Consider the following 26,869-nt stretch of genomic DNA (forward strand, 5'->3'; position numbering starts at 1 on the left):
GTCAATCCACAAAATTTTTTTTTTGAATCATCTGGGACTTGTACCTGTTGCAAATTCCACTTGTGTCTCTCTCTTAAAGACTCCTCCTGTTAAGGTGTATCCGTTGACGGCCTCTCCGGCTTCATGTGCTGTGGTCCAGTAGACGGCGTTCAGCAGGGAGACGAGCTTTCTCATCGCAGGACCTTCCATTTATCGGCACTCAAGTAAGTTTTTTGAAAGCTCAGAGATCTGTGATCGACTTTTAAATTGAAAACTCACCTAATTCTCTTGGTACATTTGAGATAGAAGCTTTGATGACTCTACTGCCAGAACTGCTGTCACTGATGGTGGCATTAAGGATGGCTATGCCAAACTCTATGTCATTAATATTACCTCTGATGGTTCCACGAGCCTTTTGTGGTCCCCCTGATGAAAAGAGAAGGAACTTTATCATAAAAATGCTGCACCACGGTTCAGGCAATCCTAAAAACAGCCTCACTTGATCACAGCAAAAACTGTTTGCTTCCTAAGAGGTTTTACCTGGGCACGCCTGGGTGTTACACCTGGATAGCAGAGAGGAATCTCCTGGACACTGCCGGCCACCGTAGGAGGGAGCCGGATTGTTGCAGAGTCTGAGGCGAGTCCTTTCCCCGCCTCCACAGGAGACGGAGCACTGTCCCCAAGGCTGCCATGAACCCCAGTTACCATCAACTGCAATGAAGCATGACATTTGAGTTCTGTACAACAGGTACACACAGTAGCAGAAATGCACATGTTCAAGAGCTTCTTAAGGAAATGTGTTGAGAACCTCTAGTTGTGTTTCTCAACCAAACATCAAACACAAACCAGAATGAGAACAAACTAAAGCTATTTACAGGGAATAATGCTGACCTACCAGGGCAGCTGACGATGCTGCACCTCTGCATTTGTTCATCTGCACCTGCACAAGCTCTCCCACCAAAAGCAGGTCTGGGGCTGTCGCAGGTCCTGTAGCGCCTCATCTGACCCCCATTGCATGTCTTGCTGCAGCTGCCCCAGCTGCTCCATGTGCCCCAGTTACCACTGACTGGCTCAAATAGATAGAATGTGTAAGACATAAAAAATGAACACGAACACAGAGGTGACGTTAACTATGCCCAAGTAAAACAAGTTGCAAAAGAGCAGAAGAACAATAAAAATCTCACTGGGACAAGGATCGGTGTTGCAAAAATCCATGTGCACGCCATTTCCCTCACAGGACCTGCCTCCATGCTGAGGGGCGGGGCTGGCACAGAGGCGTGTCCGCTGTCTGGTCCCACCTCCACACGAAACACTGCAAGGTCCCCAATTCATCCAGGATGACCACTTTCCATGCACTGGTCAACACAAAGAGAGAAGAATTACACATTACAGTAAATTGGTGTGTTAAAAAAAATCGTTAATTTAAAGACATGAGTTGCGTTTCCTTACCAGGACAAAGCCGCTCTAAACACATTTTGGATTGGGTGTCTGTGCCTTCACATTGTGACCCATCAAATTGTGGAGGGGGGTTGTTGCACAGGCGAATCCTGGACTGCATGCCCCTACCACACGTCTCACTGCATGGGCCCCAGGGCAGCCAAGACCCCCAGTTACCTGCCACTAACAAGAAAGTGTTCATGGATTTTGCTCATTTTAGAAAAATTACATTTTGTGATGGACTATAAATCAAAAAGCAAAAAAAAAACCCCATTGACAATCACCTGAAACTCAGGACCAAATCTCTTTAATCTTTTTTTTTTGTCATCGTCTTACCTGGACATGGCCTGACGCTGCACATAATGACTTCCACTGCTTTGCCCTCACATGGCTTCCCCCCATATTGAGGTAGGGGGTTGCTGCAGGTTCGAAACCGGGTTCTGTTGCCCTGACCACAGGTTTGTGAACACTCTTCCCATACGGACCACTCAGACCAGTTTCCATCGACTGCAACGGGATAAAGATGTATGATTTAGAATGAAGGAAGTAAAAAAGGACTCAGTAATTTTTAGGCACTCTGACCTGGGCATGGATTTCCTTGACAGCTGCTTTTTTCTGTGTCTGATCCTGCACAGTGATGCCCCCCGTTGGCAGGTAGAGGGTTGTTACACTGCCTTAGCCTCTTTTGGATGCCGGCGCCACAGGACACGCTACAAGAGCCCCACTCTGACCACTCAGAATAGCCCCCATGTACTGACAGAGGGAGGAATGGTGAATGAACATTTCCTCACAATTGTTTTTATACTGAACTCTATAAATATTAATTAATCTACAATTTTACAAATGCCAACGTTTTTTTTTTTAACATAGTCTTCTTCGTTCTAACACAAAGTAATTTAACTTAGCACTTAAACCAAACTAATATCCAGCTCACCTCTTACTGTGAGAGTGACCCGGACGAGAACTGACCCAAGCAAGTTCCGAGCCACGCACTCATACTCAGCCGTGTCCTCCTTTTGGGCATTGCTGATCCTCAGAGAACCATTGAACAATGTGGAAAAGCGGTCTTCTCCCTGTAAGGGGCGTCCCTGACGAGACCACTCTATCATGGGTGTAGGTTCTCCCTCTGCCTGACAGCTCAGAACAACTGTGGTCCCAGCATTCACAACCGTCCCCACAGGCTCTACGGTAATAGTGGGAGCGCCTGACAGAACAGGGGATGTAAGATCAATTCATCTGAATTAAAACGGATTCTCTAAACCAAAAAAATCTGACAGTGAGCTGAGACTTGTAAATACTAACTTTGGAGAGTGAGAGTGATGCTTCTTTCCACAACCCCAGCATCATTTGTTGCCACACACATGTAGATGCCCGCATCTTCACTCTGTTAGTTGTGATGAGCAGGAAATTTTAGTTACTTATTCAGTTTAAACAAGAAACACAAAAATCTTTGACGTCTATTTACCACTGTGCCGTAAATGGCCAGGGAGCCGTTGAACATCTGACGGATTCTGTTACCAATCTGAATGTTTACTCCGTTTTTGCTCCATTGGATTGTTGGAGGTGGATCTCCTCGTACCTCACAGTTCAGGATGGTGTTACCGCCCAGAGGTTCAACTCGATTGGAGTGAAGGTCCCCGTCAATGATAGGAGGCTCTAGAGAGGAATAGCTGTGAATGTGGCCCTAAGCATAGCCAGAATGTTTTATAGAGTTCAGCTTTACCTTTGACATGTACAAATCCCAAGGATTTTATTGTTCCCACGCTGTTTTCTGCCACACAGGTATAGGTACCCGTGTCACCTTTGCTCACCCTCTCCACCAGCAGTTCACTTCGACCGTTCGTTTGGTCGTAGTGAGCTGCAGAATCGGCAAAAAAAATCAAAAGAAAACAAAAACAGGGAGAAAACCTTAACAGAAAGGAAATATTTTTTTAAAGTGATTTCACTATTCTTCTCGTTCAAACCTGGGATGATGTTGTTGTTGAAGGTCCATGTGATTTTGGGCTGCGGGATGCCACTGGCTCCACAGGCCAGCAAGAGCCGTTCACCTCTATTGAGCGCCATGTCTCCAAGCAGCTCCACAAAGACTGGATGAGTGTGAACTGAAAGCTTTACCGTCCAACTGTCCTGTCCCACTGCATTAGTGGCAAAGCAGGTGTAACTGCCAGCATCACCAGGCTGGAAAAAAGATGTTTGACAAAAAAGACTTGTGTAAAAAAATAATGTTTAGAACTAAACTCAAACCTATTTTGACACAAATATTATCTGAAAATCGTCAGGGTTAAATATTTTTGTTTACCTGAGCGCTGTCTATGACCAGCTCTCCTGATGGCAGGATGGTGTACTCTCCACCTTTTTCACTAAGCGGGTTTCCGTCTTTTTCCCAGGACAGGCTGGGTTGTGGGATGCCCTCAGCCACACACATCAGCTGAGCATGAGAACTTTCCACAACTACCACCTCCTGCTCCCCACCACGAATGGACGGGGGAACTGAAAAGGGATAGAAGGGAAACAAAAGGGATAAAAATTGTTGTTGTTAAACTTTAATATTTTTTATAAAGGTTTAACTTAAGGATACATTTTTCTCACAAGTATAACAGATAATTGACATTTTGGGAAGTAGCTTGAACAAGATAAAGAAAACATAAATTGATAGATCTGTAAGAAACCTCAAAGTTTGCTTTATCTTGATGATAATCTGGTATATTACTGCCACCTCCTAATTAAGTGTATCCAATATAAAGAAAAAGTCAATAAATCTGTCAACTGAAAAATAAAAAGGCTGCTTAAGGCTGTATTTAGTTGTACACAACAAAATACTCTGGAACGTTTGTCTGTAGTTGACAACATCTCTGAGAGAGCAGTGAGCTACAGTCACAGCTGTTCAAAAGAATCAGGATTTAACCCCAATCCCAATTTTGACGTTAGATGCTAAGCGAGCAGTAACATCAGCAAACTTTACCATCTAAAAAACATTGTCAAAATCAAAAACATAGTGTCAAAGCCAGACCTGGAGATGCTTATTCATGCATTTGTCTCCAGTAGGTGAGATTACTGTAACAGCCGGCTCACTGGCCTCCCCAAGCGAGGTGTAAAACAGCTTCCGCTCCATTCTAATGCAATCACTTGTAAACGACTAGATCCAAGTACGTCTTTGTTTTTCCCGTCTGAGTTGGCATCAGGCTCAAAACTGTATCGCTGTATAGGTCCAATATTGCCATTTTTATTGCACAGATAATGTTAGGTTGGGGTTGTGAGGGGCTGTAAGCTAGCAGGAGAGAGTGTAAACAAAGGAATGATGGGAAGTGGGGCCAGGGTTATTCTTCGCCAACGGTCTCGCTTACAACTTAGAGGCGAATTTCTAAGGCATAAAAAGGGCAGATGTTCTGTTGCAAATAAAACTTTTTAAAGTCACTGACAACAGCTTTAGTGGAATTATGAATGTCAGTACTGAAACCTACTCTGCACAGTGAGGCTCATATCCAGGGTGGCAGTGCCGGCTGCATTGGCAGCAGTGCAAGTGTACCGTCCAGAATCCGTGGGCTGAATGAGGGTGATCTGCAGCGATCCCGAGCTGAGCAGCCGCTGTCGCACAGAGTCACTCAGCAGCTGCCCATCTTTGTGCCACGTGACACTGGGAGGAGGGGTGCCTTCAGCATGGCAGTGCAGCATCATTGCAGAATCCACAGGGGCCTGGTACTCTTGAATCTCTGATCGAATGACTGGAGGTACTAAGGGACACAAATGAAGCTTATTACTATACCACAAAAGATGAAAAATTGGAAAAAAGTAGAAACACTTCATCGATCCCTGGCGGGACATTGCTTTTCTACAGATAACCCATGAAAAGAAAAGAAAAATGCAGGGAATAAATCGTAAACCAACACAAGAACTTTCACAAATACTGAAACCAGACATGTTAAAATTACACAATCAAGGTTTATTTTTAAGTTGTGGGAGCGGAATGCTTTTTTTTACTTACCTTAAATTTTTGCCATTTTTTAATGTTGCTTATATGTGCATCACCTACCTTGCACTCTTAGTTTGGTCTTGCCCATGGCTGTGCCTGCAGGGTTTTGAGCCACACAAATGTATGTTCCAGAGTCGGACAAAGTGGTCCTGGTGATCTGCAGACTTCCATCAGGAAGTATTGTCAAACCTCCAGCTAGCATGAAACGATAGGACAAGTTATAACAACCAATTACAAGTGTGTATGCACCTACAGAAGAGATAATTACCTGTGGTTGGTATATTAATGCCCTCCTTCTGCCAGGTGATAGTGGGTCTTGGTGAGCCTGTAGCTTTGCATGGCAGAGTGATGGGGGTATTGAAGATCACATCCAGACTGGATGGATGGGACTGGATCACTGGGAGTTCTGAGAAAGAGCATGATGAAAAGAGCTATGCTGAAAGTTAACATTCACACAACAGTGTTTATTATTTAAGCAACATCCAAGTCTCTGAAAGTTACAACAAATTGAAATAATTTTTTGGAGATTTTTTTTAAGGTTCAAACGGGTGTTTTTCACTAAAATGAAAATAAAATTAGACTTATTTACCGTGGACCGTTAGCGGCACATGGCGCTGTGTGGAACCTGCAATATTCTTGGCCGTGCACGAGTAGCGTCCTGCATGACTAAGCTCAGCTGAAGAGATCTCTACCGCACCTGAGTGCAGACCAACATACTGGTTATTACATTTATTAACTGTTACTAATGATTTGTGCATGATATTTACTTCTCAATAAATCCCAACTTTTGTAGAGTTATATTTGTAGAAGATTAATTAAAGATAATTATATACGTTATTTATCATTTTAATTCTGTCAAATATTTTTGTATGTCAGAGGATATACAAAGATATAAACTTGGAGGAAATGCTAACCTGTTGGCAGTATGTTGTATCCTTGTCCTTTATTGGGTAGTTTCATTCCATCTTTGCTCCAGTGAATTGAAGGTTTTGGTACACCATATGCAGTACAGGAAATGACCACTGGGGACTGTCTGAGTACAACTAACTCTGCGGGTTCATCTGCTATAGATGGAGGAACTAGAAGACCAAGAGTGGGAGAAAAATTACAGTGGAAAAAGAAAATACGGTATATACTTTAAACCACTAAGTCGAGTCATTTTTACCAATGACGGTCAAACGGATTGATTTGGAGTTGTTCCCTGCTTCATTGGAAACCACGCACGTGTACACAGCTGTGTCCTCCACTGTCGGTGCCAAAATGACCAGGGATCCGGATGACAGTAACCTAAAAAGATTTTTTTTTTAAAAATATTGTTTTTATACAACCTAAAAAGAGCTCCTGAACTGCTCATGACATACAGAGATCAGTTTAATCAAAATAGAAAACATGATTCATAAGGTGTTCTTAATAAAAAGTTAATGTTTTATTTAGTAAAAAAGGAGAAAACCTGGTTCAACCTGTACATATTCTGGTTCTGGTCAGTACTGATGGTTCGTCCTTTTTTCTGCCAGCTGACGGTGGGTTTAGGAATGCCGCTGGCCTCACAAGGTAAAGTCGTTTGCACGTTGACAATAACTGTCACATTGGTCTGACTGTTGGCGATTGATGGGGGCACTATCACACAAGAAAGATGCATTGCAATGCAATAACTGCATGGTTATGAGACAGAACTCAGTTTTGTAAATATCCACCACCTACAATACACTTGCATATCAACTCTCCTGCGTTGAGTCCCGGCTGGATTTGTCACCAGGCAGAGGTAGCGCCCAGTGTCGCTAACCTGAGCCGAGTGGATATGCAGAGATCCGTTCTCCTCAAATGTGTACCTGCACACATTTTTGCAATGCAAATTAAATGAGAAAGATTAATTAAAGTATAGTGAAGCAATGGCAGAAAGATTAACTGAGCGGAATCATTCATCATACCTGGGGTTGTTTCCACCTAATATGGCTCCATTTTTCCTCCAGGTGACTCGAGGTGGGGGCACTCCGTTAACAACACATTCAAGGACCGCTGACTTGTCAACATGCACTGTTACAATCTGGGGGCCATCCTTGATAGTTGGGGCCACTGAAACACATTTAGTTGAAATATTTTCTATAATTTTAAATCCAGTCTAAAAGTAATTATTTTGCAGGTTTTAAAATTATTTTAAGAGATATTTTTTTAATCAAACACGAATTGTACCATTGACATTCAGGTTAAACTCTCGTGTGGTCTTCCCAGCAACGTTGCTTGCCACACATGTGTACTGAGCTGTGTCGCTGAGCTCTGATAAGTTGATCTGTAAGTAGCGACCCCCCGAAAGAATGCGTACACGTGCAGAGGCCTGTGCAGAGGAAAAATAATAGTTTCAAAATACAGGCTAGAAGTAATGACAGCACTTTGTTGGCGATTTTCTCTTTTTATTGGTCTACTGACTTGCAGCTGTTGGCCGTCTTTAAGCCAGGTCAGAGTTGGAGGTGGAACAGCGTCAGATTTGCACTCCAGAGTTGCCTGTCTGTTCTGCAGCACAGACACATCCTGAGGCGTGTTTTCACCCACAATGTTAGGCGGAACTGAAGGACATTCACCACAGACATGTTTTTTAATTATTTTCTTCACGCAATTTTGTTTCACAAAGAATTCCAAAAATACAAAACAAAGAGACAATAGAAAGTTTCATCTAAAGTTATCCCAAACTTCACAAAAATATCCTTTCTAGTTTGATCATATTTGCATAAATTAAGCGCACTCTAAAAATAATTCAGAAATCATAATTTTGTTTTTAGGGTTTTCAGTGTTTCACATAACTGTACAGCTTTTCAAAGCAGGATTGTAGATTACATAGAAAGAAGACACACCCACTAGTAGTGGAAAAGTACAATTTGTATCCTGCACTGTGTGGCTCACATATACAGTAAGTTACCAACCATGTACTTGAACAAGAAACTCCTTATCATCATCTCCTGCTGGGCTATTGGCTAAGCAGCTGTATCTGCCTGTGTCCTCCAGCTGAGTGTGAAAAAGAATACATAAATTATCTGTTATGTGTAGTACACAATGGATAAATCTTGCACTAGAAAATATGTAATAAACAACAATTACATGTAAAGTATTAAATGTATTTACATTATTAGTGTCAGAAAATGATTATCACCTGTGCTGAAGCCATACGAAGGACCTCCCCTCCACGAAGGAGGCGCAGGCTGTCTGTCTGTGGGAGTGGGCGTCCGTCCTTTAACCAGGTCAAGAAGGGTGTTGGGATGCCCGAAGCCTCACATTCCAGCTCCAGGACATTATTAACCAGCACAGATACTTCTACTGGATCACCGGAGCCTGTGATCTGTGGAGGTTCTAACAAAAGTAGAGTAAAACAAAAGGTTTTCCTTCATTTATCCACTAAAAACTCAAATTTTAGAACACTTTTTTGCTAATACTCACCCAACACCTTCAGGTTGAAGTGACGGCTCGCTTCTCCAGCAGTATTGTAGACCTTACAAGTGTAATGTCCGGTGTCATTAACTTGAGCGAGACTGATCTGTAAGGTGGTGTTCAGGTTAAGAAGCCTGATGTTGTGTTCGGAGAGCACAGGAACATCCTCCCTAAGCCAAGAAATGGTGGGAACTGGGGTCCCATCAGCAACACACAGCAAAGAAGCTGTATTGCCTCTGATTACAGTCACATCCTCTGTGCTTCCCGCTCCATCTAAACCAGGAGGAACTGAGGACAGAAATGTACAATTTCAAAAAAACTATTTTTTTGGTAAACATAATGAAGACATCAATAGTCAGACCCACCATGCACCTGGAGGTTATAATGCTTATTGTCTACTCCTGCCCTGTTGGACGCAACACATGTATATTTTCCACCATCTGAAACCTGGATTCGCATTATACTGGAAATTAAAAGATAAAATACTTTTATTTTAATCAGAGTGATTTCACAATATTACCTACCTTTGATGTTTAGTTGCCTAAATAAAATCAAACAAGAAAAAAATTAAATGCATCCATAATTAAGTATAAAGTCTTCACCAAACTCAGGAGGTGGTTTCAGAAGTTTAAACTGTCCCATTCCTGATAAGTCCTTTGATTATCTTTGCTAAACACATTTTTTTAAACTTGTTAATTTAAGAGTCTATGATTTCACAACATTACAATGGGAACATAATCCAAGACCTGAGTTATGTTCACATTGTAATGTCATACCTCCAGACCTGAACTTGTCAGGCAGCCCTTCCACCTACCGGAGCACCTGTCCTGCTGAAAGAAGTCGTACGTGTGAAGAGACTGGCAGGGGCAAGCCGTTTTTCAGCCAGTTTAGATGAGGAAGAGGAGTCCCAGCAGCAACACACTGTATGCTGACAGAACTGTCCAAAACTGCAGTTTGATGCTCAGGAGCGCCACTGTTGCCAACTATCACTGGGGGAACTGTGCGGCAAAGAGGAGCTCAACATCAGGAAAATTAAGATTACGTTTGTACAAAAGTTGATGCCGTATGGTGTAGAATGAGCTGGACCTACCATACACATTCAGATTAAAGATCCGGTCTTCTTCTCCAGCAGCATTAGTGGCCACACAGGTGTACTTTCCACTGTCATCAGGGTGAGCTCTGACCACAGTGAGTCTGCTGCCATCTGGACTAACCCTGAGAATAGAAACAACTTTTTATTAATAACACAATCCCAAAAAACCTTCTGGATCTCAAAAAACACTTCACTGGATTGATTTTAAGTTATTCCCACCCTTACATGAAAGGTTTTTTTGCGGATTTCACATTTGATAACTCACATATACCTGAGCCCCCTGTGTCCGGTACGGTTGACGGCTTTTCCATCCTTCAGCCACTGAATTGTTGGAACTGGAGCTCCCTGAGCTTGACAGACCATCTGGATGCTTTCATTCAGCAGGACCCCCATCTCACTGGGCATGTCTGATCCAGTGATACTTGGTGGAACTAAGACAAAGATCATAATGTAGTTTGATCTGGAAAACTAAAACCACTAAGTAAACTTTTGTAAATCCTTTAAAGAATTTGTATTCTTTAAAGTAAAGATGTGTACCTTGTATTGTGAGGTGGTAGCTCTTGCGTGCTTTGCCTTCAACATTAGAGGCCACACATGTGTATGTTCCCCCATCGGAAAGCTGCAACCGTGCAATCTGCAGTTTGCTGCCCCCTGAGGAGATGTGCATCTCCAGAGACTCTGAGTTCTCTAAGAAAAAGTGATGTTGTAAAATTGACTTCTTTAGAAAAGAACATTGGAAAGCTGCTGAGCTTTGTTTGCCATCTCACCCTTTGAACAGGTCACTTGAATGTTTAACTGTAATTGTTACATTAAAAAAATGCATAAAGTGATTTTTAAAATGTCTGAATAAAAAAAGCTTCAGTCTGAACTTACCAATGGGTTGTCCATTCTTCAGCCAGCTGAGATTGGGTGGAGGAATTCCAGAGGCATCGCAGGCAAAAGAAACCGAGTTACTGATGATTTCCACCAAACTTTCCCGCACTGATCCATCAATTCTGGGTGGAACTGAAGAACAGACGTAAGAAAATAACAACTGTTTGAAACAATTGGTTTTAATGAATCATTAGATTCAGAAGTTGTTAATTTAGTAAATAAAGCTACCGTGGATGTTTAAGTGGAAGTTCTTGTCAACTTGTCCAGCAACGTTTGTGGCAATGCAAACATACTGTCCTGTATCAGAAACCTACAGAGTGGAAACAGATCCAACTTAAAATTTTGATGGCAAACAAGACAAACACAAGGAAATGTGTGAGATATTATGACATAGGGGAAACCTGTTTGTAGCAGATTAATTTAAAAGAATATTATCATATAATATTGTTTTTTTTTACCTCCGAGGTTTTGATCTTAAGGATTTGTCCCTCTGCCAGAATCTGCAGGTTGGCCGATTCTGTCAGCACTCTGCCGTTCTTGTACCAGATGATGTTGGGTGGAGGCACAGCGTTAGACTCACACTGTAGAGTTATCGATTTGCCAACAAGTGCATTAACCACAACAGGAGCATCTCCGCTGTTGCCCCGAATACTGGGGGGGACTACAAGGGTGGGAAAAGAGGAAAATCTGTCAAGAGAAAGTTCATCGTAGACACATATTATGTGGCTGAAACCACGAAGATCCCAACTGACCAAAAACAGTGAGATGAATGTGTTTGTAAGCCTCTCCTGCTGCATTCATAGCCACACAGGTGTACTTTCCCCCATCAGACACTTTTGGTTTGAGGATTTGCAAAGTGCGACCACCTAAATTCAACAGAACATTTAACTTTACCGTCAATCATATTTGTGAAACAGTTCCCTCAATTCGAAATTGTGATCACGACCCATCATTGACCAAGTACCTGGCATGATGAGTGTGTTTGAGCTGGCCTGAATGGGCCCCCGGTCACTTAACCAGCTTAGTGTTGGAGGGGGAAAGCCAGTTACTTCACAAGAAAGGGAGACAAAGTTGTTCACCACCGCCGTCACATTTTCCAGGCTTACACCAAAAATGGATGGAGGCACTGCAAAGACAGAACAGAGACAAACTTATTTATTAAAGTGGCCAGCATTTCTGACAATAATTTTTTAATTCCTCACACCCTCCGAAAAAAAAAACAAAAAAAAAAAACTAATAAGATCTATTTTTTGTTAGAAGTTATTTAAAAAAATACGGTTGTCACGATCAAATAACTTAGTGATAAATGGATTAATATTCCTAAGATCCAACCAGATCGATCTCTCTGAGACAAGTTGATAATCAAATCGACTTATACCGTAATAAAATAATTTCAAAACAAAATAAATGAATTATGATCGATCTCGGAAAATACCATTTGGATTAGGGGCACAGCAGGTTTATTTTACTATGAGGTAAAAACAACACAGTGGAGAACCTATGTGATGGCAGCAAAAAATGATCAAACTATCATTGCAGTTCAATGTGTGGAAACACTTTGAATTTTACAAAGACCTTATGACCATACAGTGTGGTAGAATGGTCTCATAATTTTCCGTTTGTATAATGTTGATTTTGAAAAACAACAGTGGGCCAAACTTTATGGAACTAAAATGTTAATGAATTTGCCATTAATTCTTCTTTACTTGTTTGTTTGTACACATGTTTAATTTACATGATTATCTTGCAAGAAATACAAGTAATCAGGAAAATCTGTTCAGTACTCAAGTATTTCTCTGAGTCCCACTGGTTGAATTTTTGGCTAAAGATGTCCTGGATCGATTTTAGGTACCATAAGTAAATTATACCGTTCCAAATAAACCAATAAACCAAGCTTTGAATCAGATTGGCAACCACTAATTATTATATGAATGGAATAGTTCATTCATTCATTTATCTTCTAAGCCGTCCCTTTCGGGGCCACGGGGCAGCCGGAGCCTATCCCGGAATAGTTGTAAAAAAAAAAAAAACAATATAGAGGATTCTCCAAGGACTTACCATGAACGTTCAGATTAAATTGCTTTTCTGAACTTCCAGCCACATTTTCAGCGACGCACACATACCGTCCTGTGTCTGGTACCAGTGCAGAAACCACCTAAAAAAAAAACACGTGGTCATTTAAAAACAAAAATATTCTTACTAGAAAATCCAAAAGATGTATAATAATGAAATACAACTTTAAAATTAAAAGAATATAACATTTACAATAACTTATACATTAACATATACATAAAGAAAAAGCAAACCATTTGATGTCCTTATAGTTGTCTTTCCATTGAAAATAGTTTATGTTATTTAGTTGAGTAGCTGGTCCTAGTTCGATCCTGAATCGCATTATTAACCTGTTAAGTCAAAGATTTTCCTTTCATTGTTGCTTAACCAGGCTGTTTCCTGTCTATTACCTGAAGAGTTCGCCCACTGGACAAAACCCTGTATGGACCTTCAGAGCTGATGAGCTGACTGTCTTTAAACCAGGTGACCTTGGGGGTTGGATTTCCATCTACATGGCAGTCCAGCTGGGCTGTCTGGTTTATGAGAACTGTTACCTCATCAGGCACATCGCTGTCTTTTTCCCTTATGACTGGAGGTACTAATGTTGACAGATATGAATTAGTGCCGGCTCTGCTTACAAAAGTATTTTCATCTCAAGATGTAAACTCCGATCCAAAACTCACACAGCACCCTAACATCATACTGGATGGAGTCTTGCCCTGCTTCATTGATTGCCACACATGTGTATCGGCCGGAGTCCTCAAGCCGAGCCCTGGGGATCTGTAGCACTCGCCCACCTGGGAATGAAACGGCAAAGATTAGGAGAAGAGTCGCCATCTTTTTTTTTTCTTTTTTCCAGATGATGTGACTCACCTGGAAAGATCAAAACTTTGTCATTAGACGTTAGCAGTCGTCCATCTTTGTACCAGGTGAGCATTGGAGGGGGCACTGCATTTGTCTCGCAGTACAGAGAAAAGGGGTTGTTGAGTATCACATCTCGAGAATCTCCTCCAAAGGCTGGAAGAGACGTGGAACCACCAGCTCCACCAGGTTTATTGAAGTTAGGTGGGACTGAAAAGTATGGGGAGTTCGAAAAAGGAAAAAAAAAAGATTTAACAACTGATCTGGGAGTTTAGGATCTAACAGACAATGCAAGATATTTGATGTTACAGAGTGATGGTACAGAGTTGTACTGAATGATTATGAATGATTTTTGCAGTATTTTTTTAAACATTTTGGATTAGAGTTTGGTGGTTTAAGATAAACACAAACAGTGAACAATCACATGAGAACTATCAGTTACATGAAAAAGTCTTTTTGGAAAGACACAGCTTATGTGCAAAGAGAAACTTTCAAAGAGCTTCAGAAAGCCTCCAAGACCATTGCAGAAAACAGCTTCATTGAGAAAACACAAAATCACACAGGCAACTTTAAACTGTGGTGGATATGGTGTCTGCAGGGTCATTAAACATGTCAGCATCAGTCAGCCCAGTTCACCTTGTATATTTACATCAAAGTCCATCTCATCCTCTCCTGCTACATTAGTAGCCACACAGGTGTAGCGGCCAGTGTCCGACACCTGAGCATGTTTGATCTGAACAATACGACCATTTGCTGTTACAGATACGTGGTCATCTGCTCGCAGGATCTGTGTAAAAGATGTTTTGAAGTTTTTGTTTACATGTTGCAAAAATAAAATCATGTATGGACAGATCTCTGAAAGCTTACCTGTCCATCCTTATACCACTGCAGTGTTGGGGAGGGAAAGGCTTGAGCTACACACTCCAGGGTCAGTGTGCTGTTGATTGTAACCTTAACCTCTTTAGAGGAAAGTTCATGGCCAGAAATGTCATTCTTATTGATCTGTGGAGGAACTGAAGACCAAAACCCTTTTCTAAATTTACATGGACATCTTTAATGTATGATATATTTTTTAAAAGCCCCACATCAACAGAAAATTTTACAAAAATTTTGGCTTTTTGTTAAAATTCAGGTTATCAAAGTCTGGAGAATCTTACCATAAACTTTGACTTCGTAGTGTTTTAGTGTCTCCCCTGCTTCATTTGTAGCCACACAGGTGTACCTCCCAGCATTCTCCACCTTAGCATTCAGAATCTGCAGCGTTCGACCACCTGGAAACACAAGGGTCAGATATGCACCCAACGTTTCTCAGCTCATTTTGAAGGGACCCTTATGTCTCTGGTCTCAAACCTGGAAGGACCCGAACGTTGCGAGTGGATTCAAACTGAATCCCATCCTTTAGCCACGTGATCAAAGCTGGGGGGTACGACTGGACTTCGCACACCAGTGAGGTGGGACTGCTTAGAGTCACGATGACCTCCTCTGCAGAGAAGTCAGGGCTGTTTCCAGCGATTGTGGGTGAAACTGGAACCGAGAGAGGTATGTCAGATGCACCAGTCAGGATACTTAAGAATCTTTTTCAAGCAACCAAGTACTTTGACAGAACATTTCCATCTGAGTTAACACTCCTTGTCTTAGTACCCAGGACATTGAGGTTGTAATGGCGGCTGCGGTCTCCTGCACTGTTGCTTGCCAGGCAGCTGTAGCGGCCAGTGTCTGCAACTTGGGCTTCTGAGATCTGAAGAAAACGGCCATGAGACAAAATCTGGTGGTGCCTGTCAGGCACCAACAACAGTCCATCTTTCAGCCATTTAATCTCTGGTACAGGGTTACCTGGAACATTCAAACAACCAAAATGCTCGATCAGCTGTGAGGTAAGAAAATTAGCCAGATAAGTTTTTTTTTGTAAGGATGTGATAAAACATACCTGATGCTTCACAGGTGAGCGTGATGTTGCGCTTCTCTTTTACTTTAGTATCCACAACAGTTCCTTCAGCCACAACCCTCGGTGGAACTGTCATTTAAATATTTACAAAAATCTTTTTCAAAGTGGTATTTAAGCTTTCACTGTTATTATTTTTATGGTTGTAAAGAAGCTTCAACACTGAGGTTTAAAAATAGAGAGGAAGTAACATTTACTGTTTTATTACCAAGTATGACAAGGTCAAAGTTTTTCCTTTCTTCTCCACCACTGTTGGAGACAATACAAGTGTACCTCCCAGCATCCGTCACTGCAGTGTGCATTAAACGAACACTACGTCCTCCTAAAGAATGAATGTTTAACATTGTAATTTCTAAAAAATGTTTATTTTTAAAGCTTGTGGAAGTGTACTTTCATTTTCTAGGATTATGAATAGTTAATGTACAAAACTTGACTCACAGAATTAAAGTTTAACATGAAATAATCACTTTTTTATTGAAGAATAAAAGGTTAAAATAATTACACTTCCAAAGTAAAAATCCAGACAATGAAAAACAAACTGACCTGAGAGGATGAGCACTGAGCTAGACGTTTGAATGGGCTGATTGTCTTTCAGCCAGGATATGGTAGGAAGGGGAATGCCTGAAGCCTCGCAGGTCAGAGCGACTGGGTTCTTCACAACAACACTGATGTTTTCTGGTGAATGCACCTGACCAAGAATACTTGGAGGGACTGACCAAAAGCAGATGCAGAGAGGTAGAGGAGCAAAAAAAAAATTTTGAATACAGACTGTTTTTATGTAAAAATACCAAAAATATAGGATTAAAAGTTATATTTTACCATGGACACTGACGTCGTACTTGCTGTCGGCCTGTCCTACTACATTAACAGAGACACAGGTGTAACGTCCTGTGTCTGTAACGTCTGCATCTCTAATTTGCAACAACCTCCCATCATTCAGGACCTTTGCACCATGCTGTCCTGTGATGGGCCGTCCGTCCTTCAGCCATGAAACTGCAGGTTTTGGCACACCTTCTGCAGCACAATCTAGGGTAATATTTCCTCCTTTTATGACGGTAATGTCATCGGTTTCTCCTTCACCGCGCCTGATGGAGGGGCGTACTAACCACAAACATAAAACTAAAATGAGTATGCCATTTGTTGCAAATCTTTTTGTTTCTTTCTCAAAGTTTTGCAAAATAAAGATATTTCCCTAGGCAAAGAGTTGGTAATTAATGATGTGCGTACCGTACACTTGCAGGTTGTACTCCTTGGAAGTGGCACCAGCTGCACTCGAGGCTAAGCAGGTGTAGGCGGCTGTATCTGCTTTCTGAGCACTGGAAATCTGCAGCTGACGGCCTCCTGACAAAATCCTAAGTCGTTGGTCTGATTTGAGCTCAAAACCTAAACCAAAGCAAAGACCAATTCTCATTAAAATTTCTTTCAATCTTCCAGTACATCAGGGGAGTCAAACTCCAGACCTTGAGGACCAGCATCCTGCTACTTTTCAGAAACTCCACCATATCTGCAGCTTATTATATAGATCACGTGTGTTTAGCCAGTAAGGAGCATAAGGGGCAGATTGGTTAGTGAACATGCGGGACACCGGGCCTCAAACCCTGGAAGTTGGCGTCTGTGCCGTACATGCACTTACCATCCTTCTTCCATGTGAGGCTGGGAGGCGGTATTCCACTCAACTCACAGACCAAAGAAATAAGATTTCCCTCAATCACTGTCAGATGAGAAACCTCCCCAGAGCCCCGGATACTGGGGGAAACTGCAATTACAATATGAGACCACAAGGAGGCGATCCAAAATTAGACTTTAGTGGCACAATTGAGCCTTTCTGCAAAGATTGAAGCATTATTTTCAGAAATTCACAATATAAATAAATAATCTTAGAGATAAGTGTTATTTAACACATGACATTCACAAAATGTGAATCTAGAGGTTAATTTTGGATTTTTGGGTATAGATTTTTGGTTTCCAAGAAGTTCAAATTCAAGATATTTAGGGAGTAAAGTAAAGTTTTTTAACATTTTATCCTAAAGGCTACTTATCTTGTGGGGAAAAAAAACTCACCCCAGACATCGAGGTTATAGTTCTTCTCTGTTTTTCCGGCAACATTGGTAGCTTCACAGGTATACCTGCCTGAATCCTGAACCTGGGCACTATTGATCTATCAAAAACCAGCATAGACAGGCTGTTTAATTGACCTTTTGATAATAACATGTCTTTAAAGTCTTGAATTACATTAACATTTAGGATGTTTCCATTTTGTGTGTCTCACAAACGCTACCTTAAGTCGACTTCCATGATCAGCGACTATCAAACCAGGTTTCCTAAAGAGAGGGCGGCCATCTTTGCGCCAGGAGAGTGTAGGTGGGGGGATTGCATCGCTCTGGCAGAGCAGCTCCACTGATTGTCCAAGCATCACCGTAGAGTTCACCTCCTCACCCTTTATGTTGGGGGGCACTGTGGCAGACAGAAGGACAAGTGATGAGATTATTAGCCCTGAACTATGTTAGAATAAAATCTTTAGGTTTAAAAACATGTTTTTCTCCTGTAATAAAAATAAATGATTCTCTAGTTAATTTGCTCTTGGAGACTGTCTGGCCCTCCCACTAATTAAACAGATTTTCAGTCAGTCAAAACCCAACAGAAAGTCTTTTAGGTGACTTCTTACATAACCTGCAAAAACAAGTCCCTTAGAAATAAGTCTAAAATTCATCCCTCATTGGCAAAATTTTCTTCAAATAAGCACAAAAATAATAATAATAATAATAATCTGCCAATGGGGTAAGAAAAAGGGTCTTACCAAGAATTCTTATTTTAAGAAAAAAAATTATAGTCACTAAAATGTTTTTTTTTTTTTTTTACAAAATAAAAAACATGTTTCATGAAACAAGGTTGTTTTTACTTAAGATTCTGTTTTTGCAGTGTACCAAAGTTCCCATGATAGCACAGCTCAGTATTTTTTTTATTATGTCTTTTTACTTTTGTATTAAATTTTACTTGGTTAGGGCAAAAATCACTTAATGAATGAACAAAATGGTTGCTGTTTATAAATCAGTTTAAAGAACCAGGTAAATGTGTTACATTATGGTAAAAGTGCAAACTGCTACCATTACCACAGATCTAAACATGATGTGCATCTGGCCCTGTACTGTTATGCACCTAAAGTTCTAAGAGTTTTTATAAGAAAAATGATTTGAGAGAAACTAAGTGGACAGCAAGAAGTATTAATTTTGGTAATCTGGCCCTTCAAACACAATCATGTCAGTTTCCTAACAGCACAATTCTTTAAGTTTATATCTAGTTCAGGAGGCATTTTGTTGGAGCCGCTGTTTAACATGAAACAGCCACCCTTTATGTGGCAAGTTTAACTACAGTAAGTAATTTCCGATCAGTTTTTCTTGTGTCATGGATGTTGAGCAGGCAAAGTCCCAACTCACTGAAGGACGATTGGCAGACCCTCTGCTTAGCGTTGGCTCAGCCACAGGAAGCGGCTGGCGAATGGTAGCAATTAGCTCAGAGAATGTCTCTTTCTGGAGAAAAAAACTACGGTATTTGATTGCTTTAAATAAATAAATGCCATTCTGCAGACACATACTCACGCAAATCTATGACAAATGGCAAACAGACTCTATGTAATGGTTTAGATTTAACTCTGTGGAATTGGTTTTGATTAAACTCGGATTTAAGTTTAATGTGGTAATTTGATGGGTTTATTGAAAATGTAGCCCAGAGTACCAAAATCTATGGCCTGGAAAACTAATGAGCAAGTTAAAAGTAAAGTTCTCATCCGTCTGGATCTGTTCTAGGACAGAACTTTTCCAAAGTCTGGATCATAACATAAATGCAATGTTAATGTTATGCTCAACTTAGAAATTTATTCATCTATGAGTCAGAATAAGGCTGCACGGTGGTGTAGTGGTTTGCCCACTTGCTCATAGTGAGTGGGCTTTGGTTCAAACCCCAGTTTGCATGTTCCTCCAGGGTATTTGTGGGGGGTTTTCAAGACACTCCAGCCTCCTCCCACAGCAACAAAAACATGCTTCATAAGTTAATTGCACTGAACGGGAATAATGAAGCAGGTTTGGAAAATGGGTGGATGAGTGAGATTGAAAAAAAACTACTTCATTCTTTACTGTAAATTTCCATGTCTTTTTACTATAAAAATGAGTTTTCTATTCAGTTTAATTTTAGATACAGTGGTCCCTCTTTTATCGCGGGAGTTGGTTTCTAAAAATAACCTGCAATAGATCAAGTAGTAGTCGGTTTTATTTTTTGCAATTATTATAGTTGTTATATTGCTAAAAAACTCCTCATTGCACACTATTCTTTTCTAAAGCATAAACGTTTTCACACTTGTCCCTCTTTTTTAACCTTTCAAAGTTCAAACCTCAGTAGAAAAATAAGTTTAAAATGAATTCAAAAAATGTGATAGCGATCAAAGATGTATATTTGGAAAGCTGTACTATACTGGAGAAAAATCAGCGAAACAGGGAGACCGCAGAAGGCGAACCATGTTATAGCAAGGGACAGTATACTTGGGTTTTAGAACAAACAAAGTGTGATTTTCTCACCATAAACCTTCAGCTCGTATTCCCTTTGTTGTTCTCCACCAGGGTTGATGGCCACACAGGTGTATGTACCTGTGTCGCTGATCTGTGCACTGCTCAGAGACAACACTCTGCCGGCAGACAGCACCTGGGGGGGGAGCAAAAACAACCGTGAGAACACCCCAGAATTCAGCACATGAAAGTACACTCTGCGTTCATCTGTAGAAAAACATTTCATCGTCATCTAAAACAGTTTCATCAGAGACTGGAAACACAATTACGAACAGTTTCTGAATAGATGATGAGATACCTGTGTCCTATGGGAAACAATTGCCACAGGACTGCCGTCTTTTAGCCACGTAAGACTGGGCAAAGGAACACCAGAGGCCTCGCACTCCAGCTTAGCAGCCTCATTAACCACAACTGCTACTGTACTGCCTCGACTGGAGATAGTAGGAGGCACTGAAAAGCAAAAAAAAAAAACCTGTCTTGGAGGGGTCCTTACTGAATGTCACTTCAGAACTATAAACACCTACCAAACACTTGCAGGCTGTAAAGTAGCTCTGCAGCTCCAGCCAGATTGACAGCCAGACATTTGTACACGCCGGCATCCAACAGCTGCGCCCGCTCGATCTTCAGCACCTGGCCTCGCTTCAGCACTGACACGCCAGTTACACTGGTCAGGGGCCGGCCATCTTTGGACCAGGAGACAGCTGGAGCATACATTTACAGAAAAGGGCATTAACACAAACCACATAATAAAAAAAAACAATGAATTAATACCTTAGAGGCATCAACAAAATAAATGAGAGTTTGAATTGATTGAATGCAAGTTTAAGTCACATATTTTCTAATGTGTCGATTTTAAAATAAACCATCATTATGTCCAACAAAAATGCCTCCAGTTTGAACTGTAAAAGCACTGAAATGTTCATTTATTTAAATTGGCATTCTCTGAGTCAACTGTGACAGACTGAATGCAAATAAAGAATCCAGGAAATTGCATTGCTTCATTTTTTAAAAATATTTTATTTTCATAATAGAAGAAGAAGAAAATAAGTATTTAGCCTCTTCAAACAAGCAGGACAGACCTGCTACTTTTCCATCCAGTCTTCTGTATTATTGACACATAGTTTGAACTGGTTATCTGTTATCTGTTACCTGTTGACACCCCTAAATAGCCAGACTACAACTTTTCCACCATGATCAAGACCAACGAGCTGTCAAAGGACACTAGACAAGATTGCACACCTGACCAACACTGGCACTGGATGAACAAATCTACAGTAAGCTTCACTTTATGCTGCGTATAGACAGTCAACTAGAATGAACTCCAAAAACATGATTTTAAAAAACTCCAAAAACATGATTTTCATCTGAGTAGGTCTTTAAGGTGTTCACTTTCACTTTTATACCTGCCTACATAGAAATTACTAAGATCCATTTTCTGCTCAATAACTGATGTTTTGTACTGGAGGTCCAGTTTAATGATCAGAGGAAAGTAGGATTTGCCGTCTGTTAGCAAGCACAGCCTTACTGAGGAAGACATCTGTTATCAATCTCACCAGGTAATGGGCTTCCTGTAGCCTTGCACTCAAACTCAATGGGAAAGCCAGACAGAATAGTCTGGTTGATGGTCTCCTCGGAGAAGAGGATTCTGGGAGGTTCTGGGGGTAAAATATTACATGCAAGGACTTAAACTTATATATCTTCACTGAATAAATCTAAAATAGTAAATAAAGTGCAGAAAACAAGGACAGTAAGTGTGTCTGTGAGTTACCGTGTACACTCAGTCGAATATGCTGTTGCACTTCACCAGCTGCATTGGTGGCCAAACAAGTGTATTTCCCAGAATCCTCCTGTCTGGCCTCTGAGATTGTGAATGTTCGGCCTACTGACTGCAGCTTTAGTGACAGAAAAACGCAAAAATACAGAAACTGTTGATTAATTTCTGCACACTGCAAAAACAGCCCCCTTAGAAATAAGTCTAAAATTCTTCCTTCATTGGCATATTTTCTTCAAATAGGCAAAAAAAAATAACATCTGCTAATGCAGTAAGAAAAAATGTCTTGCCAAGAATTCTAATTTTAAGAAAAAAATCTAGTCACTAAGACATATTTTCTCAAACTATGATTATTTTACTTTTAAAAAAACTTTCTTGATAAGAAAATTTTCCTTGTAAGTCATAAAAAAAAATCTTGATTCAAGGGTATTCTTTTTCTTAAGATTGAGTTTTGCAGTAGAGTGGTGTATAGTTTTTGAGTCTGGGATAATAAATGCAATGTTTCAAAAGCATTTCATTAAATGTCAACATTTAACAGAAAATACTATATGATCATAAAAAAAAATACATTTTACATGTTCCCACTGTTTGTTAGATAACTACTCAACTTTTCTGTGCTTTTACTCAGCATTTTCATTATTTGTGTGACTTTTTTGCATTTATTACAGTCTTTTGAACAAACTAACCTTCAGGTGTTCTTTTGTTGTATCAACAGGTTGACCATCTTTAATCCATGTGATACTGGGGGGGGGGATTCCAGCAGAGATGCACTCCAAACTGATGGTTTGATTAAGAATCACTGAGCGCTCAGCAGGCCCAGGCATACGGATAGATGGAGGCACTGCAGAGACAAGCTTAAAATAATCTATTTCCCTAAACACATCCTTCAATTTCTGAGCAATTAAAAACAAACTTTACAGAAACTTTTAAAACTATATTTTTAGGAGAAGATAATACCACAAAGATAAATTACGCTGTTTTTACCTTGAACTACTACATTAAAGTCCCTCTGGTGGTTTCCAGCTTCATTAGTGGCCACACACTGGAAATGTGCCGTGTCAGTAACTTGAGCACGGGAAACAACCAGTCGTCGCGCGCTGGCTACAATACGCAACCCTTGGCTCTGTCTTAGCGGTTTCCCATTCTTAAACCACCTGTGGAGAGCAGGGTTTTCCGATGACAGGTGAGTGCATGCGTGTCTGTTTCGGCTTGAAGCATGTCAGAATGACACCTTACGTGATGACAGGTGCAGGTGTTCCTGTGGATTCACATTCCAGCTCCACAGGACTGTTGATTAAAACTGTGCGCCCGGTTACATCATCAGCTCCATCAATGAAAGGGGGAACTGAAAGAGGAAAAAATACGTAATAATATAGGTTAAATATTAAATTGGGTCCCCCTGTGCAGATTTAATCCACAGTATGGTTAACTATTTAAATCTGTGTTGGAAATACATTTTTAGCCATATCCAACAGAGGTGCTATTTAGTGTTTTTTACCTAAAACTCTGACGTCGTATTTCACCTCCTTATCTCCTGCAATGCTTGTGGCCACACAAACGTAGCTGCCAGAGTCTGAAGTGCTTGCTGATACAATTTCTACTTTTTTCCCCTGTTCAAACACTCGCACGCTTTCTCCATCCCGCACAGGGACTCCATCTTTCAGCCAAGTAATGGAGGGAGGAGGGTGACCCGCCACCTCACACTCTAGGATCAGAGATTTGGCCACAATCACTTTTTTCTCCGTGGGTCCATCATCACCCCTCACAATGGTTGGAGGCACTGTGGAGGAAAATATAAAAAAAGTAAACAATGTGGTTTATATGAAGCCTTAATAAGTCCCATATATTTTATTTACATCTGATATTTAAGTTCTACAGACTAAAATCTGAACACCAATGTGCCAGTTTAAATTTCAAATGGGATTTGGAATTTCCAAACTGATAACTTTGGAAGTGATGCTCACAAAGTGATCTACACTACAGTCTCTTATAATAGTTGAATATCTCTTTGCTATGATTGTCAAATTTAAACTTTCAATATAGAAGTCTGTATTCTATCGTCTTTAAAGATTTTTTTTATCTACATCGCTTTTATTTTTTAAAATGCAGGACTAAGTCAATTGACTTCATTATTAAACAAATTTAATTTAGTAGTAAAATTAATAAATATTTCAGGAAAAGAATGTCAGCTTTTTTTTAATTTTTGCATTCTTTTGTTAATTATACATTATTCATAATCCCAACAGGCTGTTTTATGAGGTTAAATATGTAGTGTAATTTTTACAAAAGGTTTTTTTTATTTTTTCCAAAGGAATTGAAACTCCTTTCAAGCTAATTTTGCATGTTTAAAGTACTTTTTCCAGGAGCTGGTCGCATTTGCAGGCTGACCTTCAGCCTGCAAAAGCTGAAAGACTTGAACAAAAATCACTGCTGTTTAAAACTTCAAACTTCAGACCTCCGCATAGTTACAAAAAAGAAAAACATGACTTCTTAAGTGTCAAATAATCTTGATTTCTTAGAGTCAAACTTTTGGAACTATTAACAAGCAGGTGGCTGAAGCTCTGATGGATGTGGGTTCAATTCCGAGACTTAACATTTGCTAAAGTCTTGGTCTAAACCACTGAACCCACATTCCCCTCAATTGCAGTAAACCTGTACATGTTCCAAATGTAAAAAAACATGACTTGATGAAAAAATACATAGAGATTTGTACTTCGTTACATCATTAATTATGTTGAATTACTTGAAAGTAAATACGTTTTCTTATTACACTGCCTCAAGTTTTCAATGCAATTTTTGTTGCAAATTAGGATTCCCACCGCCTAGACATTTAATTTTATGGATTTCCAAGTGCCGTCCTTCATTTCAAGAAATACCTTTGAAACTGACAGACATATAAAAGAAAATTTGAGTCACTTCTGATTTTCTAAGAAGTTTGAATTTGTAGTTTCCAGCTCAAACAGCACCAAGATTATAACAACATGTTACAGTAAGAGCTGACTGGAAAGGGGCACATCAAATGACTAGTAAGAAAAAAGATTAGATTAGATTGCCCCCTGCCTTCGCCCACAAGTGGCCGGGATAGGCTCCAGCAGCCCCGTGACCCCGAAAGGGAATAAATGGAAGAAGATGTATGAAAAAAGATTAAATTGTGATTTTATATATTATGTCCTACTTTTGTTTACACATCTTTTAAATGAACTTAATCTAAAATTCAGACTAAACCAAATAAATTTATGAGATAATTTTCTCACAAATCTTCAACACGTTAGTTTCCTCATTTGTTTCTGCAAATGAAGGAGTGATCTTGTACAAGAGTACTTGTAGCTTTTTTGATTTCAGAAGTTGAAGAATGATAAAAATGCAGGCAAGTATTTAAAAAAACAAAAACAAATAGACATTTACCATAGACCTCCAGCTCGTAGTTCTTTTCGGCACTACCAGCCACACTGGTCACCTTGCAGGTGTACTGACCAGCATCAGTCGCCTGCACACGAGGAATCTTCAGGAAGTGACCTCGTTCCACATACTGAGTCTGTCGGTTAGACAATACGGCTGTTCCTTTTCGGTACCAGGTGATTGTGGGAAGCGGCACCCCGCGTGCCTCGCACTCCAAATTCACTGTGGTGTCCTGTAACGCTGTGACCTCCGTTGTTAGGTTGCCTCCTTTGATAGAGGGGGGGACTGCCATAATGAGATAAAAAAATATATTCTCATGTTTACTGAGGCATAACAGTTCAAAACATTATTTAATTTCACTTAACTGCTTTGTGGTCTAAGAAACATTAACTTACCATAGACAATAAGGTTGAAATCTTTTGACTGTTTTCCAGCTGGATTTGAGACACTGCATTGGTAGAGGGCCTGGTCCCCCAGACGGGCACTTTTAATCCTCAAAACCTGACCCCTGTTGGTGACCTCTAAATTTGAATCACCTAGAAACATTAGCCTAATGAGATAAGAATCAAAAAGGATGAGCCAGGAGTTATTGCACAATTATTTCTTATGTTTTCTTTGAATTTTTTGTAGTACATCAGAACACTTACTTCCTGTTTTTAAACCACTGGATGATGGGAAAAGGAGATCCTTGTACATTGCACTCGAGAGTTATTTCTTCTTTGACATTCACTGAAACTGTCTTAGGAGAGTCCGATCCGTCAATTTTTGGTGGGACTGAAAAAAAATAAATGTGTGTTTTTAACTGTAGTAAAGTCTTAGGTAGCATCTCCGAAAAAGGTTATTTGTATTTTTTACTTTTCTGTCGTAAACACCAAGATAAGAGGATTTTTTATCCCAAAATAATTATTAGCTATACGTAAAAGACAGCATAAATAAAATAAAGAAATTGGCTTTGATCAACGAAAATAGTGTTGTGAACGTAAAGGTTTGTGGTCTTGCTGTGAGTTAACCACGAACTTCCCTTACTCACCCATCACATCCAGGAGAAAATCTTTTTCTGTGCTTCCTGCTATGTTGATGGCTTTGCAGCTGTAGCTCCCTGCATCTGCCTTTATGGCCTTCAGAACTTTCAGTGTTTTTCCCATGTCAAGAATTTGGATGTTGCTACCAGAAACCACCTGTCCATCAGGATAAACAGTCTTTGTCAGATGAGTGAAAACGACATTGGAAGTAAATGTTTCAAATAATCTTGAATGAGATCACTCATGATTAGCAAATCAAAGGATACAATCTGGGCCTGGCAGGAGACATAGACACAATGGCCAAGTGAGCTGAAATGGGCCAAGAAACTTTGATGCCTGCAACTGTTTATTTGAATTATTAAAGTGTGAAAAAAAAGGCTTCTCAGACTTAACTGCATGCATGAATTCATATTGCAGGCAGAGCAATGCTTTAAAGTCTGCACTCCTGGATTTCATACCCTTTAATTAGAGCTTATTTTCCTCTGCAAGTGCTTTTA

The 26,869-nt window shown here is 40.3% G+C and overlaps 1 protein-coding gene across 2 annotated transcripts in view; it reads right to left on the reverse strand.

Annotated features, from left to right (window-relative positions):
- Positions 1 to 26,869, reverse strand: part of hmcn1 (hemicentin 1) — an 88,869-nt gene that overhangs the window by 6,530 nt on the left and 55,470 nt on the right. For both annotated transcript variants that reach the window (XM_023954310.1, XM_023954311.1), the window contains exons 28-95: positions 26,381 to 26,528; positions 25,998 to 26,124; positions 25,746 to 25,900; positions 25,357 to 25,635; positions 23,450 to 23,731; positions 23,188 to 23,296; positions 22,936 to 23,105; positions 22,638 to 22,792; positions 21,949 to 22,072; positions 21,734 to 21,835; positions 20,705 to 20,881; positions 20,479 to 20,630; positions 20,193 to 20,316; positions 17,903 to 18,078; positions 17,686 to 17,782; positions 17,258 to 17,380; positions 16,852 to 17,007; positions 16,444 to 16,725; positions 16,168 to 16,335; positions 15,833 to 15,946; positions 15,610 to 15,696; positions 15,324 to 15,515; positions 15,033 to 15,206; positions 14,840 to 14,953; positions 14,550 to 14,695; positions 14,319 to 14,469; positions 13,695 to 13,892; positions 13,505 to 13,618; positions 13,232 to 13,419; positions 12,828 to 12,924; positions 11,734 to 11,895; positions 11,522 to 11,635; positions 11,228 to 11,430; positions 10,998 to 11,079; positions 10,770 to 10,901; positions 10,434 to 10,583; positions 10,168 to 10,327; positions 9,894 to 10,018; positions 9,618 to 9,801; positions 9,169 to 9,266; positions 8,813 to 9,091; positions 8,529 to 8,725; positions 8,302 to 8,383; positions 7,811 to 7,947; positions 7,577 to 7,718; positions 7,315 to 7,459; positions 7,088 to 7,215; positions 6,847 to 7,003; positions 6,552 to 6,673; positions 6,301 to 6,465; positions 5,976 to 6,083; positions 5,655 to 5,792; positions 5,447 to 5,581; positions 4,878 to 5,147; positions 3,716 to 3,906; positions 3,381 to 3,594; positions 3,140 to 3,274; positions 2,882 to 3,072; positions 2,719 to 2,800; positions 2,351 to 2,620; positions 1,999 to 2,169; positions 1,753 to 1,923; positions 1,429 to 1,599; positions 1,164 to 1,334; positions 875 to 1,045; positions 520 to 690; positions 259 to 405; positions 45 to 182 (exon numbers count right to left, since the gene is read on the reverse strand). In XM_023954310.1, coding sequence (XP_023810078.1) covers positions 45 to 182; positions 259 to 405; positions 520 to 690; positions 875 to 1,045; positions 1,164 to 1,334; positions 1,429 to 1,599; positions 1,753 to 1,923; positions 1,999 to 2,169; positions 2,351 to 2,620; positions 2,719 to 2,800; positions 2,882 to 3,072; positions 3,140 to 3,274; positions 3,381 to 3,594; positions 3,716 to 3,906; positions 4,878 to 5,147; positions 5,447 to 5,581; positions 5,655 to 5,792; positions 5,976 to 6,083; positions 6,301 to 6,465; positions 6,552 to 6,673; positions 6,847 to 7,003; positions 7,088 to 7,215; positions 7,315 to 7,459; positions 7,577 to 7,718; positions 7,811 to 7,947; positions 8,302 to 8,383; positions 8,529 to 8,725; positions 8,813 to 9,091; positions 9,169 to 9,266; positions 9,618 to 9,801; positions 9,894 to 10,018; positions 10,168 to 10,327; positions 10,434 to 10,583; positions 10,770 to 10,901; positions 10,998 to 11,079; positions 11,228 to 11,430; positions 11,522 to 11,635; positions 11,734 to 11,895; positions 12,828 to 12,924; positions 13,232 to 13,419; positions 13,505 to 13,618; positions 13,695 to 13,892; positions 14,319 to 14,469; positions 14,550 to 14,695; positions 14,840 to 14,953; positions 15,033 to 15,206; positions 15,324 to 15,515; positions 15,610 to 15,696; positions 15,833 to 15,946; positions 16,168 to 16,335; positions 16,444 to 16,725; positions 16,852 to 17,007; positions 17,258 to 17,380; positions 17,686 to 17,782; positions 17,903 to 18,078; positions 20,193 to 20,316; positions 20,479 to 20,630; positions 20,705 to 20,881; positions 21,734 to 21,835; positions 21,949 to 22,072; positions 22,638 to 22,792; positions 22,936 to 23,105; positions 23,188 to 23,296; positions 23,450 to 23,731; positions 25,357 to 25,635; positions 25,746 to 25,900; positions 25,998 to 26,124; positions 26,381 to 26,528 — 10,690 coding nt within the window. The remainder of the gene's footprint in view (positions 1 to 44; positions 183 to 258; positions 406 to 519; positions 691 to 874; positions 1,046 to 1,163; positions 1,335 to 1,428; positions 1,600 to 1,752; positions 1,924 to 1,998; positions 2,170 to 2,350; positions 2,621 to 2,718; positions 2,801 to 2,881; positions 3,073 to 3,139; positions 3,275 to 3,380; positions 3,595 to 3,715; positions 3,907 to 4,877; positions 5,148 to 5,446; positions 5,582 to 5,654; positions 5,793 to 5,975; positions 6,084 to 6,300; positions 6,466 to 6,551; positions 6,674 to 6,846; positions 7,004 to 7,087; positions 7,216 to 7,314; positions 7,460 to 7,576; positions 7,719 to 7,810; positions 7,948 to 8,301; positions 8,384 to 8,528; positions 8,726 to 8,812; positions 9,092 to 9,168; positions 9,267 to 9,617; positions 9,802 to 9,893; positions 10,019 to 10,167; positions 10,328 to 10,433; positions 10,584 to 10,769; positions 10,902 to 10,997; positions 11,080 to 11,227; positions 11,431 to 11,521; positions 11,636 to 11,733; positions 11,896 to 12,827; positions 12,925 to 13,231; positions 13,420 to 13,504; positions 13,619 to 13,694; positions 13,893 to 14,318; positions 14,470 to 14,549; positions 14,696 to 14,839; positions 14,954 to 15,032; positions 15,207 to 15,323; positions 15,516 to 15,609; positions 15,697 to 15,832; positions 15,947 to 16,167; positions 16,336 to 16,443; positions 16,726 to 16,851; positions 17,008 to 17,257; positions 17,381 to 17,685; positions 17,783 to 17,902; positions 18,079 to 20,192; positions 20,317 to 20,478; positions 20,631 to 20,704; positions 20,882 to 21,733; positions 21,836 to 21,948; positions 22,073 to 22,637; positions 22,793 to 22,935; positions 23,106 to 23,187; positions 23,297 to 23,449; positions 23,732 to 25,356; positions 25,636 to 25,745; positions 25,901 to 25,997; positions 26,125 to 26,380; positions 26,529 to 26,869) is intronic.

This window comes from Oryzias latipes, chromosome 4, assembly GCF_002234675.1.
Source record: "Oryzias latipes chromosome 4, ASM223467v1".
NCBI lineage: Eukaryota > Metazoa > Chordata > Actinopteri > Beloniformes > Adrianichthyidae > Oryzias > Oryzias latipes.